Below are 18,296 nucleotides of genomic sequence, written 5' to 3' on the forward strand. Positions count from 1 at the left end.
CTTGTCTTCTACTGATTCGAGCTCTGCATAGGTGAAAAATTGCAAACATAAATCAGCTCCCTCGTTTTCGTCTTGATTGATTTTAGCATATTCTACTGATGAGCGAAATAAACACTGTGCACAAAGCAGTGCAGCAGAGACGTGTTAGTCTTCAATTGTTCAATCATCATAAAGTTAAATTAATGCATGTGGATCTTTTAAGTGAAAGAAGGTTTACTTCGTCATACTGATAAAAAGCAATAACTTTACGTACCCTCAACACGATTAAGATTTTCATAGTAATGTAGTAGGTTCGAGACAGCAAATAACATTGCTTTATAGAAAAAATACCATGTCCCTTCTTTTGCACATCACTAAAACCAGCATCCAATATTTCTTCTGATCCATAGTAAGATCCCTGTGTTATTATGGATAAGAGAAATGATAAGCAAGAGAAAGACCCTTAGAACAAAAGAAACTCTATGCTATGGTGATAATTTTGAATGAAGATACGAGGATATACAGGATAGTTGCAACAAAAGGAAAAAAGTAAAATTAAATGGAGGATAAAATGCAAAAGTGTATGTGTGTGCGTGGGAGCATTGTATGTTGTGTATGAGCTGTAATGGTTGTTGGTTTATCTAGGAGGTGGTCTTACAACTTTGTCGCAGCAGCACCAGCAGTAGCAGCAGCAAGACGTTGTTGTCGGTTATCATCATACCAAGCCGCATGCCATTTCTTGAACTGCTCCAAAACGACAAAAGTGATGATGGTCTGTGGTCCCAAGCGGACAAAGGCAGGAGTCCATCCCTTGAAGAATGATGCAATGCCTTCGCTCTTGTACATGTGCGTCATAATCGATAGAGATGACATTTGACGGTCACCTGCACCAGCTGTCATGATACGTGTTTTGATCACATCTACAGGCGAGCAGACAGTCGTGGCCACCAATCCCTATTATATTTATCAGCGTATCAGTGATCTTTTTTCCACTTATCCACACACTTGTTTTTTCCAATAGATCCGCACAAAAAAAAAAAAAACCGAGATTCTTACCGCGAGAACACTGGACGTGAAGTGGACAGCTAAACCGTCTGATAAAGGAGTATAATTAAGTAGCAAATCCTTGAACATATCGTACGAAACACACTGTGACGAGGTCATCAGGATGGCACGGTTCAGATTGGGACCAACACCGCGGAAGAGCGACTTGACGCCTTCCTCTCGAGACATACGGACAAGGCCATCAAAAGCATTTCTGTAATTACGTCGTTGTGCGGGAGGCAGCTGACCATCATTTTGCATACGGACCTAGCAGAACGTTGAAAAGTATAAGATTAATAACACTCTTCTCTCAGAAAGAAAAAAAAAGTAGTATGTAAAAAAAAAACCAGGAACAAACGCTCTACGTTCAAAACATCACCGGGATTGCCACAGAAACCACCCATTGCTCCAGCAGTGGACGAACAAGCCAACAAGTGCCATACAGTAGGCTCTAAATATACCCCATTCCGAGTTAATTATACGTGCATATAAACCAGCCAATTTTGTAAACTGACAAAACAGCAGTTACAAAAAAAAAGTTTCTCACGTTCTACGCGGCTTGCCATATTCTGCTTAAGCTTGTCATAAGCACCAAAGCGCACGGTGGAATAGGTAGCTTGTCGCAACAAGCTAGCAGAGAGACCGGCATACAGTCTCAAGAAACCTTCCTTCTTTGCAATGCCGAGCATGGTCGAGATCATGCCATGGTGAGCCTGGCCCTTCATGTTTTGTAAGCGGACCTTGGTGAGATCGAAGGGATGCACAACAACTGCGGCAACGCAGGAAGCTGCACCACCAAAGTAGAATGGCGTGGATCGTTTCTTAGCAACAGTTGTCATGTCAATCGGCGAAGAAAGAGAGAGGGGAGAGAGAGAGAGAGAGGGGAGGAGGAGGAGAAGAGAAGGGAGGAGAAGGGAAGCCTACGGCAAAAGACGGGAGTAACAGTTCAAAATATATTTGGCTTGGTGCAACAAAAAAGTTGTAGAAAAAACAATGGTCGGTGGGTCGGGCTTACGGTAAGCCGCTCAGGAGTTACCGAAGCGGGGAAAGAGGGGGGAGTGAGTACATAATCAACTGCCCAATGAAACATTGGATACAGGTCTGATGTGTAATGATTATAAATACCAAGCACTAATGCAGTCAGTTGACCCGAAGAGCGATTCTTTTGACATTTAATTGAACATTGACATACTAGCTGTAGCGTATACGGAAGATAAGCATATGCGTACATTCTACATATACTCCTCACTAAACACGCCGGCGCTCATAAATCCATCGGGAAGACGGGGTAATATTTGTCCCGTATCAGGCATTGGTGGTTTGGCTCTTTTTCATTCCTGTCGTCCACGACTTGAGAGCCAATCACATGGAAAGAACAAGTATCTACGCCAGAACATGCTAAGAGATGTGTGAATAAAAGATGTGTGATTTCTCTTAATCAATGATCAGGGTATACCCTGGTTTTTTTTCCCTTATGTGTTGTTGTGGGTATAAATGGGAAATTGTGGGGAAGAAACAGGGTGGTGTCCAATTTTGGTGACCCGCCATGTTTGCCAGAAACATTTTTTTTTTGTATGAGCCGATAGACCAAAATCTATTAATCCAATATTTTCCAGAAACATATATGCTCAATACGTCGTAGGTCGGTACTGCCCGAATAGTAGCGCTTCAAGATGATCCACACGCACTGGTTTTTGTTCTGCTGTATTATTTAAGAGCATTAGCTAGCTGTTATAGTTGTTACTGTGTGTGTCCTCGCAAAGACCTCGTCAGTCAAATTCGATTGTAAAAAGCGCTTTTGTTGGCTAGAAGCATCTTCGTTTGTGTTGAAAAATCAATTCACCAAATGCTGCTCTTTGTATTCTGTCAATGTGCTTGACATCATGTGTTTAAAGCGCTACTCTCTACAAGTATATGTACAATGAGCACAGGTTATGTCTATATTACTCATTTGATTTTTTGTAAAGTTAACAGGTTTTATTAAGACTCATTTCGATTAAAGCATGTGCTTTGATCCATGATCTTCGTTTAATTCTGCTTATTTACTTATATATTGTTGTGCACAAGACTCACGAAGATTCTTCGGATCAATGATATCTTCGTTTGTCAAGATGAATATAATAGTTTGAAGAACCAATAGTATGAAAATACTGCAGCATCATATTATATTCCGAAAGCGGTCAGGTCAATGCTTTAATGTGGGGTATAAGTACGGAATGCCCCATGACCTAATATACCCAACAATCCCTTTGAATTTAAGGTTTTGTATCATCGGGCTAATAGGCGGGGTCACGAGCCCTCTTTTGGTTTTATTCCACGTACGGGTTAGGCTGCATTTCCTATGACTATCCATGGCGATCCGTAAAAAGAAATTCATGCAACCGAGGAACAATGAAAAGAATTGCTGGATATCGCAAAACCCCTTTCCCCGCCTTGTGTAGTAATGAGCTTTGCATGAGCCATCATCCATTGCAAAGTGAACTCGGGGCATTCCGCGTGTGTAACATTGGACTGACGCGTGTGATGGCGAACTCAATGCATCATGTATCTCGTCAGGGGTAGCATAACTACCAGGTCTAATGGTAGTGTGCATTTGTTTGATAATTGGAGCCAAGCTGAGAGAATGATTTATACAAGGTTATATTGCAAGTACTAAAACATACATCCTCGCCACCCACGGTTTACACCCTTTTACAGAAAAGGCAACACTCGTTAAGAACATAATTATTAAAGATGAAATGATGTGTTGAGGATGCAAATTGTATATTTTCTTGTTTCTTTCTCGTTGCACTTCAAACCATTCGTTTTTGATCTAATGATTTCTGTGTGTGGAAAAAAAGAGACAAAGAAGGGAGAAGATGTGGGGATTCAATGAACAGCACCTAGCGAAAAGCCGTTCGGGGAGAATGTAAGGAAGAAAATCAAAGAGGAACTACCGGTGTTCTACTTTCTCTCTTATTTACGAACATCATCGTCATCGTCATCCATAACGTCATCATCGTCGTCGATAAAATCGCTTTCCTCAGCCGATTCATACCAGCTGTTTATCAGAATATTTGAGTGTAGGTATACTATTAGTAAAAAAAGACCAATGATAATAATAATTAAATTTCGATATACGTACAAGTTATCATCGTCTTCTATTTCCGCTGGAGCAGCCAGCATAAAGTCCTTCTCGGACTTTGGCATCTGAAAACCTGGAGGGATATCTTTTTTCGATGCTTCTACTTGGCCTATACAAATGGTCGGTTAAAATGGGTAATCATCCCTTTGTAGCCATCTTCCTTCCATGTGCATAAATGTACAACCATAGGCACACTGCACTATTAGCCAATCAGAGTGCATCCAAGATACGTACCTTTTACTATGCTGTCAAATAATTCACGGTCCTTTCGGTATGCTACCTGATGAACAAAAAAGGAATGTCAGCAAACTCCGTCAGAGGATCATGCTTATATATACCCATCAACCGACTTACTCCTGCATCTACATTGGCTGGACTCGAGCAATTCGGGTCGGCCAATAATGAAATAATGGAGATGAGAACACCTAGTAAAAGAAGAAGAACAAGTGTCAGATACATGTGTCTATCGAGATTCCGAGGAGCAACGACTGTATTATCATTACTTACTTTCTACTGACTAAAAGAGTTCAGGAATGTAGGACGATAAATGAAAGGTACGTGCATGTTAGCTTGGTCCACTATCCAAATATTTCCCATTTTTTTATTTTACCTGTGTGGGGTTCCATCGTTCCTAATTACAAACGCAACAACGTACAAACAAAACAAGAATCAACTAACACGCAATACAACTGCAAGTAAATCAAATAGATTTCTTTGGATTTATGCCTTTACCTCTGCTTTCTCGCCACTCACTGGATCATCTCCAGGAGGATGTAAAATGGAAATGCAAAGGCGGCCGTCCGGATACACTGTATATTTAAAGAAAGAGAGAAGGGTACAGAAAAAAAAAGCAACAGCAATAGTATGAATAAGATATCCAGTATGAGATGTTGTGTGTGTGTGTGTGTTTTAATTGAGAGAAGTCGATTATACCATTGGGATGATAAAATTCGCGGTCGAATCGGAATGTTGGCGGATTGAACGGATAGTCGTCCGGAAAAGACATGGTAGCCTATAACAAATGATACTCACCCTTCAGTCATCCAATATCCCCAAGTTAACCCTATCCTCCAATTATCACCAAAAGTACATCTTTTGTCTAGCATGCCCCCCACCCGTTGTTACTTTGAACTCCATCCTAAACCACGACCTCCTTCCTTCGCTTTTGCAAAACAACGAGTAAAACGTTTATTACCTTAAAATAGCCACCTTCATAAATGGTCTTGGGGGATCCAATGATTGCGACATCCCTAACACACATACAAGTAAACCGTCAAGTTCAAGCATTATCATTGTGGAGAAAGAAGAAGCTAAAGGAGGGTCGATTCGGTATTATAAAAAGATAAGATCTTGTTTACCATTCGAAAATACTGTCATTTTTGAGATCAACGACGAACCCAGGAACAGGATTTCTGGTGAGCTCTACATGTCAAATTTTAAAAAAAGAGCAAGCAGCATACACGTCAGTTACTGTAACAAAAAAGGTAAAGGTTGCTAGGTAATATTATTGATTTACCTTTGTATTGTCTCTGGAGGATGCTTGCTGCGGACGATGACATTAAAAAATAGTTAATTGAAGAGAGAAAAAAGATTCCAAGGATATGTTAATGTTTAGGGGTGTTGTCGATCGAGTGTGAATTGGAAAAGGTTGCTGTTAAATTACAAGAAAAAAAGAAGGAGGGAAACTGCTTTCTCTCAAAGCCGAATCAAACCAGCCCTTCCGTTTACTCCGACTGGGCTGGTTTCAGGATTGTACTTGGTTCAGGTACTCTATTTCCATCAGTGAGCAATAGTGATACAGCAATAGTAACTGCTCGTAGAGCACATATTGAACACCCGTGTGGGCTCTTGAGGGGAGTTTTTTTTAACAAGCTTGGAAATCTACTCATAAGAGAACACACAGAATGTCGCAGGTGCTCTGATGGATGAATATCTGCATAGGAGAGCGGACCCATGAATCTGTGATAGTTGAAGCATAAGAAATTTGACAACAGCTATAGCCATCAAGAATAAACGCAGATGTTTATTGAATACTCGGGTTGGAAAGAGCGAGATAAGTGGAGAGACTGACTGTTTTACGCCAAACAGCGTGACACTTTTAAGCTCGGAACGATCCTTCGCGCTCTTATAGTGTCAAGTGTAATACATGGGAGATGCAGGCGGATTCTTTTTACTCGTCTCGTGCTAACAATGTCGAAAAGAAAAGCATTACTATTTTCAACGTCTATGAGAAATTGAGGAGTTTACGCTGCATTTATCGATAAATAAGCTTATCTGCTTCTTTACAATATAGTTCATGATTTTGTGGTTTGCTTTCAACATCTTCGTATTGATGACATTCAACTGCGTCGACAATTACCAGCTATGCCAACGGCTACTCAACCAGTCTTGCAGCAGCAGTAAGCGCTTGTGAGCTTGCTCGTAACTTGCTATATGATATCACATCCCCAATTTGCTTGTTGTGGTCGCGACGTGCTACTTACAAGCAGCACGTTCTGGAACTTGAACACTGGCGCTTTGTAAACTCTTGCTTGTTTCACTGTTTTTTCTGACCAATGTATCTTTGGACACTGCCATCATCACCAAACGTACGATACACGGTAAAGGTCGGAAAGCAGCTCACAACCGTCGCCAGTATAAGGCCTCTAATTGTGCACTAGGTATATCATCGTGCAAATCGAGTCGGTTCAGTGTGTGATAGACCGATATGTTATGTTAAACATCGACGTATGGTCCTCCTGTATATAGCACAATCTAATAATGTTCGTTGAAAATTTCGCTGGTCGATATCCCAAACACTTTTGATCAAGATATCAAAGTATTAAGTGTAATATATAGATTGGAAAGTATGACTCGCATAGCAGTAAAAACAAGGAGTGAAAACGAGTACGCGGTAACGACAGAGTAGTCTGCTATCGTCAGTAAGTATTAGCTCACTTCCGCATTCAATAAGAAGGAAGTCCTTGACTCGAAGTCTTATAGGTTTTCGTTGTTGTTGGAAGAACGCAAGTGCTTGCTACACCAAGTAATGGATAATGAGCATCTATTCACGTTATTAGTAATACCATTTGAAACGCGAAAAGAAAAAAAAAACGTTTCTTTACCTTAGATGCTTTTGAAACATCTGTTGCTGCCAGCAGTAGACGTAACAAAATGGGCATACAGAGAAAGCAAAATTTAGTATCTTCATATGGCAGCTCATAGGTGGACCGTGCGATTTTTTCTTTGCATTATTTTTCATCACGCCATGCTGCACCATAGTGTTTGAACTTCTAGCTGTTGCTTTTCAATATCATGTTGTAGAACTGCTACATATGGACGAAACACACGAGGATGTGTCTCTTTTTTTTATTGAAGTCTTTGAATATTAAAACCCTTATCCTAGTTTCGAAGCTACTGTTTCTCTGTTAGCGTGTGTGTACTATATTCTGTATGAGAAATAGAATTTGCATTGTTCATAACTATTACAACACTCTATCGCTTGGTGGCTTGCTAGTGACGAGACAAATCGAAACTTTGGGGGCGGCAGATGCACCTACTCTTTCATGCTATAGCATTCATTACAGCAGCCGAGAAGAAGAAGAGAAGAAGGGGCAGGCTTTCACTCCTTTTCCTCAAACAACGTTATTATTGTTATGCAACCAACCAATTGTTTCAGCAAAAGGGATAATATCTCCGATATTTGCCCTGCAGCAGCAGCACCAGCTTTCGAAAGCAACCGCGTCTAATACCCAAACTTGTTTTCTTTGTGTCGCAACAACAATAACGGTTTCCCGCCCTATTACAGTAACCGCAATGGCCGACGCTGAATCTGAAGAAGCCAGAAGAGCCAAGGTGCTGGCTGCTAGAAAAAAGGTGAGAATTATTACAGTACCATGCTATACTACGAAGAAGTGTGGATTCTCATTTATTTATTTTGTTACAGCTCAAGAAATTCCAGAGCAAAAAACACGTTCCTGAAGATGAGCACTCAGTGACATCATCGCCAACACAACCTGCATCAACTTTGGACACCAAGTAACAACTTTAGAAGCCAGAATCTCTCAAGGGTTAGGATAATGAAAATATGGAACTTAACGTTTTATTTATTGTAGTGCCAATGAAGAACAGTCGACACAGGAACTGCAGATAAGTCAGGGTGACACGTCGTCAGTAAACTTAGAAGCCGTCCGCTCCCCGACAGCAACAGCAACGACAACAGAGGCAGAAACAGCTGACAATGGTAACGTTACGGCTGCACCACCGAACGGCCAAGCAGAATGGGCGTCCAAGGAACACGCGCTTCGACAACAATGGCAAGCGGAACTCGACGCAGTTGACAAAAAGCATCAAACAGAACTGACCTCCAAGGGCGAAGAAATCTGCCGTACACAACAACGAGTGGAGGAATTACAACGCGCTCTTGAAGCAAAAGATACAGACACCAAGCAACAGCTTGACAATGTAACTCAGTTGCTTAACGACAAGGAGGCAGAGCTGCTTGATATCCAACAAATGCTGGATCAACAACGACAGGCAGTGAAGGGTGCAAAGCAGCAGGCTAAAGAAGAGTTGGATAAGGCCCATGCTGAACATGTATCAGCAGCACAAAACCAAACAGACGAACTGGACCGAACGATTGCTGAAAAGGACGCTGAAATCCAACAAATTATACGATCCACAGATGACAAAGTTGCTCGGATAAAGCAACAGTTGAGTGAAGCAGATACTGCTGCACAAACAACCACGGAACACTTTGAAAAAGCAGCAGCAGAAAAGGATGCCAAATTAAAAGAGTTGCAACAACGAATCGACACCAAAGAGCACGAAATTAATCAGATCAAACAACAGTTTAGCGACACGGATACTGCCAGACAAACGATGGCGACCGAAATAAGCCAATGGAAACAAACTGCAACGAACAAGGACGCGCTTTTGAAAACCAAAGACAATGAAATCGACCAGGTTAAACAACAGCACGAAGCAGCAACGGGTGAAATACAAAAGTTGAAGCAGTCGTTAGACGAAAAGGAAAAACTTGTCAAATCAAACAAGGACGAAGTTGCCCTGACCAAACAGGAACTCGACAAGGTTGTTGCTGCCGGACAAACAATGGGCACTGAGCTCGAACAGCTAAAGTGGTCGATCGCTGAAAAGGAAAAACTTGTAAAGTCGAAACACGAAGAGATCCAGCAACTTGAGCAACAACTCATCGATGCTCTCGATGTGCACAAGACAACGGACGGGGAGCTGAAACAAATAAAGCAACTGATATCTGATAAGGATAAGCTTGTTGAATTAAAAGACAACGAGCTACAGCAGACTAGGGAACAGCTTCACAGTGTCAGCACCACACTGCAATCGATGACTGTCGAGATTCAGCAATTGAAGCAGTCAATCGATGAGAAGGATCAGCTTGTCCGGTCAAAAGAAGAAGAACTTGCTCAGACCCAACAACAGCTTGATAACGTCAGCAACACACATCAAATAACGACGGAGAAACTAACACACACGAATACCAAGGTGGATGAACTGAATCAGCTGCTCACAGCAAAGGAAACCGAACTTGCTGAAATCAAGAAGCAACTCAAGGAAGCCACTACTGCTGGACAGAAGCTGGCTGACCAAATCAAACAACTTAATATGTCCTCTGCTGATAAGGAAAAAGAGTTACGGGATATCATCAGTACAAAGCAAGACGAGATCACACAAGTTCAACAGCAACTTGATACTGTCACTCAATCCCAACAAACAACAAGTAACGACTTGCAGCAAGCAACAACCAAAGTGGACGAGCTTGAGCAACAGATCAAGTCGAAAGAAACAGCAATTGGGAATGTCCAGCAGCAACTTGACGATGCCAATAGCGCCCATCAAAAGATGGCGAGTAAAGTGAAGCAAATGTCAGTGAAGACAAGCGAGTTGGAACAGCAATTGAAAGCAAAGGAGACGGAAATCGGCCAGATGAAGCAACAGTTTGATGAGACAAAAAAGACTCAGCAAACGATATCGGCTGATTTAAAGCAAGCGGCGACCAAGATAAACGAGCTGGAACAGCAAGTCAAGACTAAAGAGGCAGAGCTTGGCCAGATTAAGCAGCAGCTCGAGCAAGCCAACGGTGCTCAGCAACTTACAGCAAGTGAACTGAAGCAAACATCATTGAAGGTGGCCGAAATGGAGCAGCTAGTCGAGGAAAAGGAAAAGGAAATACAACAAACCAAGCAGCAACTTAATGCCGCACACGAAGCTCAGCAGACAACGACGAGCGAACTCAAACAAGCAACAGCCAAGGTGAATGAATTGGAGCAGCTCGTTGAATCAACACAAGAAGAGTTGCAGCAAACTAAGCAACAACTCAACGACAGCACCACTATTCAACAAACAACGGCTGATGAACTCAAGCAAACGTTTGCCAAAGTATCCGAGCTTGAAAAGGTCGTCAGCGCAAAAGAAAATTATATTAGTCAGATCAAACAACAACTCGACGAGACCAATAGATCCCTAGAAGCGACAATTAAAAATCTGGGTCAGGCATCAGCCAAAGTGGGTGAATTGGAGCAGACGGTCGAATCGAAGCAGGATGAAATCCAACAGACCAGACAACAACTCGACAACGCCAACAAGACACAGCAGACGACGGCCAACGAATTGATGCAAGCATCGGCCAAGGTGGCTGATTTGGAAAAAGTGGTCGAGACAAAGGCAGGCGAGATACATTGGGCCAAGCAAGAACTTGAACAGAGCTCGAACAAGCAAAAGGAGCTGAATGAAGAAATCGCACAGCTAAAGCAGTCTGCAGTCAGTAAAGAGCAAGAATGGCAACAGCACAGAGACTCTCTTCAGCAACAACTGGACGATGCAGCTGCAACACTAAAGACTACGTCCTCCGAACTTGAACAAACATCTGCCAAAGCCAAGGAACTACAGGAGCTGGTGCAGTCCAAAGAAAAGCAGATCAATGATACAAAGAAGCAGCTCGATGAAGCGCGAACGTCTGGCCAATCCCTCACTGATGAGCAAGAAACGCTGAAGCAGGCGCTCAGAGAAAAACAAGCAGAGCTAGAACAGATTGGCAAGTCCAAGAAGGAGCTTGATACGGCCATGCAAAAGGCTCAGGACGAATTAAGGGTTGTCAAGCAAAAGGACGCCGAACAAGAATCCGATTTAGTTAAACTGAAAAAAGAACTTGAAGCCAAGCAAATCAGTTTTGAGGATGTTCAGGAACAACTTGAAAAATCCAATGTTGCCTGCCAAGAGCTTTATGCCGATGTGAAGAAGTTCAAGGAGATCATTGCTCAAAACAATGCAGAAGCCAGTCGATTACAAGGCCTAGTAGAAACAGGAGAACACGAGCTCCGTGAGAGTCGTGCTGTGGCGGACGAACTGAACGGTCAACTGGAAGTGTTCAAGAAACGGGTTTCTGGACTAGAAGAAATGGTTCAAGTGACGCAAAAGGAGTACGAAAAGGGCACACGAGACCTGCAGCAAAACCATCAAGAAAAGCAAACGCACTTCAACACACAGATCCAGGACCTGAATGACAAAGTTGTTGCGGCAGAGAGCAAACATGCAGAACAACAAGCAGCTATTGAAACAAAACACGCAAAGATCCACGAGCTTCAACAGCAGCTGGATAAGGCCAATGCCGATGTCGAAACGGCACAACGTGCCATGAACGGCGAGATGGAGCAAATAAAGATTGAAAAAGAGGCCGAGCTTGAACGATTACAAAAGGAACATGCTGATACGCGTACCGAATTCGATAGAGAGAGAAACACGCATGCAGAAGCGATTGCAACAATGGATGGAAAGGAAAAGCAGCTGACAGCCGAAATCGAGTCATTACAACAAACGATGAAGCATGCACAGGAAGACGCTGTCAAACTGCAGAAGGCCATTGATGACAAGGATGCCAAACTGGGTCAGGTCACTGAGCAACTCGAAATGCTGACAGCAGAGTTCGAATCCAGTCAAAAAACGATGGCAAACCAGTTGGCCGACAAGGATGCCGAGAAAGAAAGCCAGAAGAAACTAGCAGCTCAGTCTGCCGAGCGGATACGCAGTGAGTTGGAGTCGGCACACGGAAGGCTGCAGCAAGAATCGCAAGCCCATTGTAATACCAGAGAAACGCTTGCACAGCTTCAAAGTAACATACTCATCTTTTTCTTTTCTGTTGGAGGATACTACATCATTCGGAATCATGCAGTTTGCTAACATGTACAAATCGGGGGGCTTATCTAACTAGATGAGTTAAAGGAAACGCGAGCACAGCTGGATACATTGCAAGAAAAAGCCAATGCAGCAACGAACAGTGTTGACGGTCAGAAAGAAGAAGAACAAGATTGGAAAGCACGCTATGAGCAACGGACAGAAGAATACACCGAACTACAACGCCGACTGGATCGGCAGCTCGAGGCATTCAACACGATCCGGGGCGAACTCACGACTGTACGCGACCGACAATTGGAAAACGAAGCTCGGCTAGAACGTGAAAAGCGAGAACTGGAAACGACGTTACAGCGATTGCAAGCCGAATACAAGGGCCATCTTGATCGTATGTGGGAACAGCAACGCAATACACAAGAAACCATGGAAACGCGGAGGACGGCTCTGGATGAAGCTCAGGTCAAACTCATGATGAATGGACTGAGTCCAGTCAGTGAGGACGAGTTTGAGTGGCCGAGCGACAATGAAGAAGAGCAACGAGACGAGGAAGTAATCCGAGGACGACGCATGCAACACCAGCCTACTGTAGGCAAACTACCGCCTTTGGAAAAGCCGGCATTCTTCCAATTTCTGGAAACGCCACGGTGTAGTGGATGTCAAAGTGAGGTGATTGATATCTAAATTCTGTACATACAAATAAACATTCAAAACAACACATGTAAACATATACGCAAGTAAAAAACTCTGTTGCATGAATGTGGCTCTATTTAGTTTAGCAGTTTTGTTCACGGCTATACATATTGCCTTCCTACTACTTGCTGCTGCAAAGACGGTATTACTGGTTGTAACGATGGCCACTACCGAGCAAAGGCAGATAGCTATGGCGACAATCACTATGAGTACAACGCTGTTTATTGCTATGATACGACACGCTACTGGTTTCTCAACCTATTTATGCGGCTTGTTGCTACGTGAAAAATCGGAGTGCAACATTTATTAAAAGCGAACGTTGTCACCAAAACGTTTCTTCCTTTTTTTTTTGCTTTGCTGCCAGAGCCATTTGATAATACTAATGTAACCTTGCTTTTTCGGAAATGAATAAATAATATCATATATACAATTAGTATCATGTTGCATATGATATTGCTTTAAATCACTCTGCCATATCTACAACGCGTCATAGCTTACCCCTTTGGACTTGAAGCGAGATTGACAGCTCTGACATCTTAATGTCATCTTAAGCAAGATATGCAGCATCCAAAGGAATATACGAGGATATTACAGCGCCTGGGGCTTGAGCTTTTTGATTAGAGCAAAGAACGGATCAGGCGACAACACCCAGAACGTTCTCCTTTCGTATCCTTCAGTGTACTTTTGAGCTACAATCCGTGCTTGCAGCTGTTCGAAGTATTTGTCTAGTACATCATCTTTTAAATCTCGGTTTTTTTTTGGATTGCTATATGCTATTAATGTAATGATGCACGATATCGAGCAAAAGGTATTTTATTAGCACCTTTAGTCAATTCCTTGATTATCATACTGTCCGCACATGGTATTAGCGTCTTACCATTTCGCATACCATTGCGATCGCTATTTTCAACTACATCATCGTTGTCTTCGTCATCACTACTGTCTTCAGAGTCTTCCATCTCATCCCCAAATTCGTCCATATCTTCAGTAGGCGCAGATGCTAAAGCCATTTCTGTCAAAGAAAGTGCTGGATGGATATAACCACTCGTCACCGTACTGGTGTACCCCCTTGAAGCAGCTTGGGCTTCATGGCTATCTGTATCAAACACGGCTAGAAATAGAGAGCTTTCAGTTTCCTTATCTGTGACATTGCGAGAGACTGGCGCAGTGCTGCTAGATGAAGTATCACTATGTTGTTCTCCTTGTCTGCCGAAGGACAGTAGAGACTGACAAGAATCCGCGTTTTCTTTCATTTTTGGTCTGCCCGCTTTGTGATTTGGAAAATTTTTCTGGCCTCGAGGTCGTGTTTTTTTTGAGTGAGTTTGTACTTTAGCGTGAAATGACTTGAGGAATAAAGATAATGAGAAGATTACGACCGTGTTAAAACGAACAATAACGGATTGCGTCGTTATCATACAAACGCCGAAGTATTTCATGCTACCCAGACTAAAGCAAGCATTGGCTTTAACATAGCCCCACCTTTTGGTAACTCTGATCTTTGCAACGAGCAGCATACCCATATGTCCTCCCACAATTACCACTTTCGACTTCCAACAAAGTATATCCATTTAGCCACCCTTTCTCCCCATTGACTAAAAAGCATCGAGTATATAGATGTACCAAATATTAATTATATTTCTGAGGAAAATGGGGATGTATATGCTATGTAATCGACTTTACACTGTGATACGTAGTATTAAATATAAAAAAGTCCAATGTCAATGCCCTCATCGGTGATTTGTGCTACAAACAGAATGGATTAGTATAATTTTAACTTTTTTTTCTCTTCTTTTTTACTGTTCTTTTCTCTTTTTTGTTATCATTATATGATTCTCTTCTTCTTTTTTTCTTTTCTCTTTTTTTGTATTTTTTTTTTTTATGATAGATGAGGAAGTGGTATAATAACGGACGGCACACACGGTTGTATCAAAGGATGACGGTCGTAAGCATGTTGGGTGGTAGTTGATTTTGTGTACGGAAGTCGCACTGTGAATGATTCATTGATAGCTTGATAACCTTCGTCATCGCCGATGCAAGCAGATACCAATGACCAGTTGCTTCGTTTTGTCTTTTTGAGTGTGAATGTGAAGGTAATATATCTTCGCGTAGAGCTCCTGTCAGCGTGAAAAAGTAAACATCATATTAGTGTTTGTGTCACTCGTATGTAAAGCTCTATTTTTACATGCCTGACGGATGACCCATTTTGTTTTGCTTATTGCGAGCTCGTTTTTGTGACTTTACGGTTCTTTGCGCCTCTGTGGCAACAGAAACCAACGACTCTATGTGTAGGTATAGATAAACAACGTTAGACATTTTTGATTCGATAAAGGCCTGATGCATGCACTGTAGCAAAGCATGCTCTTCTTATCATTACCTGGCATATATTTTATTTGGTGAGCTCTTCTGCGCTGTTAGCTTTGATAGCTAAGCCGACAGCAGGTTGTGATTTAGTTTGGATATCTTGGATGATCTTGTAAGGTCTTGACAGTGTGTTCGTCAGGAGATAGATTCGTCGTGAGAGTATTTTGAAAAATGAAAAGAAGCTTTCGTGCCGATGCATCCCGCGTGTGCCGTCGAGGTGTTGTGTTGATTTACAAACGGGTATTTTTTCTAAACTACTAAAAACATACACTATTAGTTTTTCCAATCATTTGTTGCACTTACCACTCAATGAGGGGACGACTTGGAGTGAAAAATAGAACATGTGTGATAAAACAGCGAACGAAAGAAATAGAAATTGGGAAAATATGGATTGTAGTTCTTGTGACAGAAAACCAAATGGATGATATTTCGAAAAGGTTCTGTCTATTTTGTTAAAGTGTGTTATAGTTAGTATACTCGTCACATAGTAACAGCGCTTCCTTAATCTTAACCTACCACATTATCTGCAGAATTCAAACATTTTGATCGCGTATAATAGCGGTTTCACACGTCCAACGCACACGGCGGCCATTAGTCTTGTCGGTTTGGGATCCAGAATGAATCGTTTGATAACATCCAGTTCGACAGCTGTGCATGATCGAGCAGTAGCTCTTGAGCACGCATATGCCTCGATCATTGAGCCTCGATCATTGATAAGAGCATGACAGCTTCTTGTCACCGTGTTGACATTGTATGGTTTTTGTGGGTCTTGATAGCGATAGCCTCGGCGCTGATGCTGCTGCTGCTGCTTGGCTTGGGAACTGCTGAAAACCGTGACCATTGCGTGTACCGCTTGTCTTAATTATCAAGGATAGCTGGATCGATTGTCCGTGTTGCTGGATTCGATGATGACCGCAATTATTGGATATGCTGCTTGCTTAGCAATGTTGGTGTTTGTCCTCGATGGGTTGCCGCCAAAAAACCCAATGACTGTTGAGTTTGTGGATCGTCTCAGCACAAAATAAGTTGGTTTGATACGAGTGATCCACCTCCTGGCTTGTTGTGTGTGCTGCGTGCCCAACGCTATATCTGTAGGCTTGTCATTTGTTGCCACCAGCCACTAGAAGACCCAAATGGCATGTGTTTAAATTTTTCCGTGTGTTGACAAATAGTATTTTCAAAATCGGGCTAATCGCTTGTATGGCTGTGCGTGCTGCTGCTCCAGCGCTTGGTAGTTACTGCCACTTGTTGCCGCCGCCATCGAGTCGTAGGTGGTAGGTAGTCACGTAGATAAACGTTTCCATGCATTTTGTTGCGGTGTTGATTATTGATGGTGGCTCACCAGGATGGTCGTACCGTGTGTGCTGCTCAACTTTCTTGTTTCTTCATCGCTTGTTGCTTGTGGATGGGCCTTGACATGGTGTAGTCAGTCAGATGGGTTCTTGCTGTATCCAATGTTGAAAGGGGGTGCTCCGTCGCTTATTGTTGACCAACTTGGTACACTTTGGGTCAATCCATTGTTTGTCGCATTCAAAGTTGCTCGCTTGCTTGCTCCTGGTAACTGCAGCCTCACATAAGGGCCGCCAAACCCTATGAGCCTCCTCCATGGCCGAGTCCTTCTGCTGTCGCGCGTGAAGATAAATGGTGAAAATGACCATGTCCGTTGACTTGAGTGATAGAAAGAGAATGAAACATGGTCGTCCACGTTGGTACAAGACTTGTCCGATCTTCAAACAGATTTGTTATCCAGATTCTCCTTGACTACAATTTGCCGCCTGAGGTTGAACTTGGTTGTCTGATGACTTGTGAGATATATGGCAATCAGCTTGATAGTTGTCGCACTATTGCCAATCGTGATCGTGGGATTGATGTATCGATAGCCCCAGCAAGAAAGTCTTGTGCTTGGTAGGCGTCGCTGTCTTTTGCTCAAAGCATCGTTGATCATGCCAGTTTGGTCCAGGATTCAAAAGGTCGGTTTGACTTGGATCGATAGGTAGGGACCAAAGCGGATGCTGGATCGACGCCGCTTGCTGAAATTGCCTTGTTTGTCCGAAGAAATTCACGTCCTGAGTATAACCGACGGTATGCCAAAAACTTGGGATGGTGCTACATTCTTGTGGATTGTCGTAGCATGGTACCTTTTTGTCGGATGTCACAATGTTGTTTCGCTCGGTTTAAAATGGCAGCAGCAGCAGCAGCAGCGATTCACACGAAAATCAGAACGATAAATACGCCATTGGCTTCTTTGAGAGTCACTCGAGAGAGATAGGTTCGGACCGTTTGGATATCAGGCGCAAATTCTCAAGAGCACCGGATTTTGCCGCCAAGGAACCAGTATCAAGCCAAAGACGGAATTCTCCATTCCTCCAAGCGGAAATGATTCCCTTGAACACCCCGGTTTCGCCTCCAAGAAACCAGGATCAAGCCAAAGACGGAATTCTCCATTCCTCCAAGCGGAAATGATTCCCTTGAACACCCCGGTTTCGCCTCCAAGAAACCAGGATCAAGCCAAAGACGGGATTCTCCACTCCTCCAGGTGGAAAAGATTCCCTTGAAAACCCAGGTTTCGCCTCCAAGAAACCAGGATCAAGCCAAAGACGGGATTCTCCACTTTCCCGTGCGGAAAAACTTCCCTTGCCACAGGAAAATTTTTCCAAGCCGCCAAAGGCTGGCAGTAACCATCACTGGCACCACCCGCCAAAAGAAGGACAACCCCAGCTTCAGGAATCCCCAAAGCAAAGGCAAGGGAATGAACGGGGACTTACATGGCACACTGAACTACAACCGGTGGGAGATCCAGAATATGAAGAGCAATGGGGATAGCGAGGACGGTACAGCCGGTGGTGGGGAGGGGAACACCGCTCTGGTTGCAAGGGTATTGCAGGAACACCATCCACATGAGTTGGAACTGACTGAAGACAACCTTGAGAAGGAATGAATTAATTCCTAGTAA

At 42.9% G+C, this 18,296-nt stretch overlaps 4 protein-coding genes across 4 annotated transcripts; 1 reads left to right on the plus strand and 3 right to left on the minus strand.

The window, feature by feature from the left end:
- Nucleotides 1-633: 633 nt before the first annotated feature.
- Nucleotides 634-1,862, minus strand: BDB00DRAFT_760423 (mitochondrial carrier domain-containing protein; the record flags this gene model as incomplete). The annotated part of the gene is made up of 4 exons (XM_053119209.1): nucleotides 634-933; nucleotides 1,036-1,290; nucleotides 1,389-1,474; nucleotides 1,571-1,862. 4 exons carry the CDS (start codon nucleotides 1,860-1,862, stop codon nucleotides 634-636), a joined length of 933 nt encoding a protein of 310 aa, XP_052981624.1.
- Nucleotides 1,863-3,611: 1,749 nt separating this feature from the next.
- BDB00DRAFT_954463 (ubiquitin-conjugating enzyme/RWD-like protein) lies at nucleotides 3,612-5,813 on the minus strand. Its single transcript, XM_053129637.1, has 11 exons — nucleotides 5,664-5,813; nucleotides 5,506-5,569; nucleotides 5,343-5,397; nucleotides 5,081-5,159; nucleotides 4,880-4,956; nucleotides 4,758-4,778; nucleotides 4,655-4,664; nucleotides 4,502-4,572; nucleotides 4,382-4,427; nucleotides 4,148-4,256; nucleotides 3,612-4,063 (listed from the first exon to the last, which is right to left on the minus strand). The coding sequence occupies exons 1-11, from the start codon at nucleotides 5,704-5,706 to the stop codon at nucleotides 3,979-3,981; spliced, it is 660 nt and encodes a 219-aa protein (XP_052981625.1). The 5' UTR covers nucleotides 5,707-5,813; the 3' UTR covers nucleotides 3,612-3,978.
- A 7,715-nt stretch (nucleotides 5,814-13,528) lies between these two features.
- Nucleotides 13,529-14,639, minus strand: BDB00DRAFT_245258 (uncharacterized protein). Its single transcript, XM_053116635.1, has 3 exons — nucleotides 14,462-14,639; nucleotides 13,860-14,325; nucleotides 13,529-13,755 (listed from the first exon to the last, which is right to left on the minus strand). Exons 2-3 carry the CDS (start codon nucleotides 14,233-14,235, stop codon nucleotides 13,571-13,573), a joined length of 561 nt encoding a protein of 186 aa, XP_052981626.1. The 5' UTR covers nucleotides 14,236-14,325; nucleotides 14,462-14,639; the 3' UTR covers nucleotides 13,529-13,570.
- A 2,397-nt stretch (nucleotides 14,640-17,036) lies between these two features.
- BDB00DRAFT_870513 (uncharacterized protein) lies at nucleotides 17,037-18,281 on the plus strand (the record flags this gene model as incomplete). The annotated part of the gene is made up of 4 exons (XM_053126712.1): nucleotides 17,037-17,213; nucleotides 17,337-17,477; nucleotides 17,635-17,879; nucleotides 17,987-18,281. The coding sequence occupies 4 exons, from the start codon at nucleotides 17,037-17,039 to the stop codon at nucleotides 18,279-18,281; spliced, it is 858 nt and encodes a 285-aa protein (XP_052981627.1).
- Between the last annotated feature and the right edge of the window lie 15 nt (nucleotides 18,282-18,296).

Source organism: Zychaea mexicana, assembly GCF_025766255.1.
Source record: "Zychaea mexicana strain RSA 1403 chromosome Unknown BDB00scaffold_21, whole genome shotgun sequence".
Taxonomy (NCBI): Eukaryota; Fungi; Mucoromycota; class Mucoromycetes; order Mucorales; family Lichtheimiaceae; genus Zychaea; species Zychaea mexicana.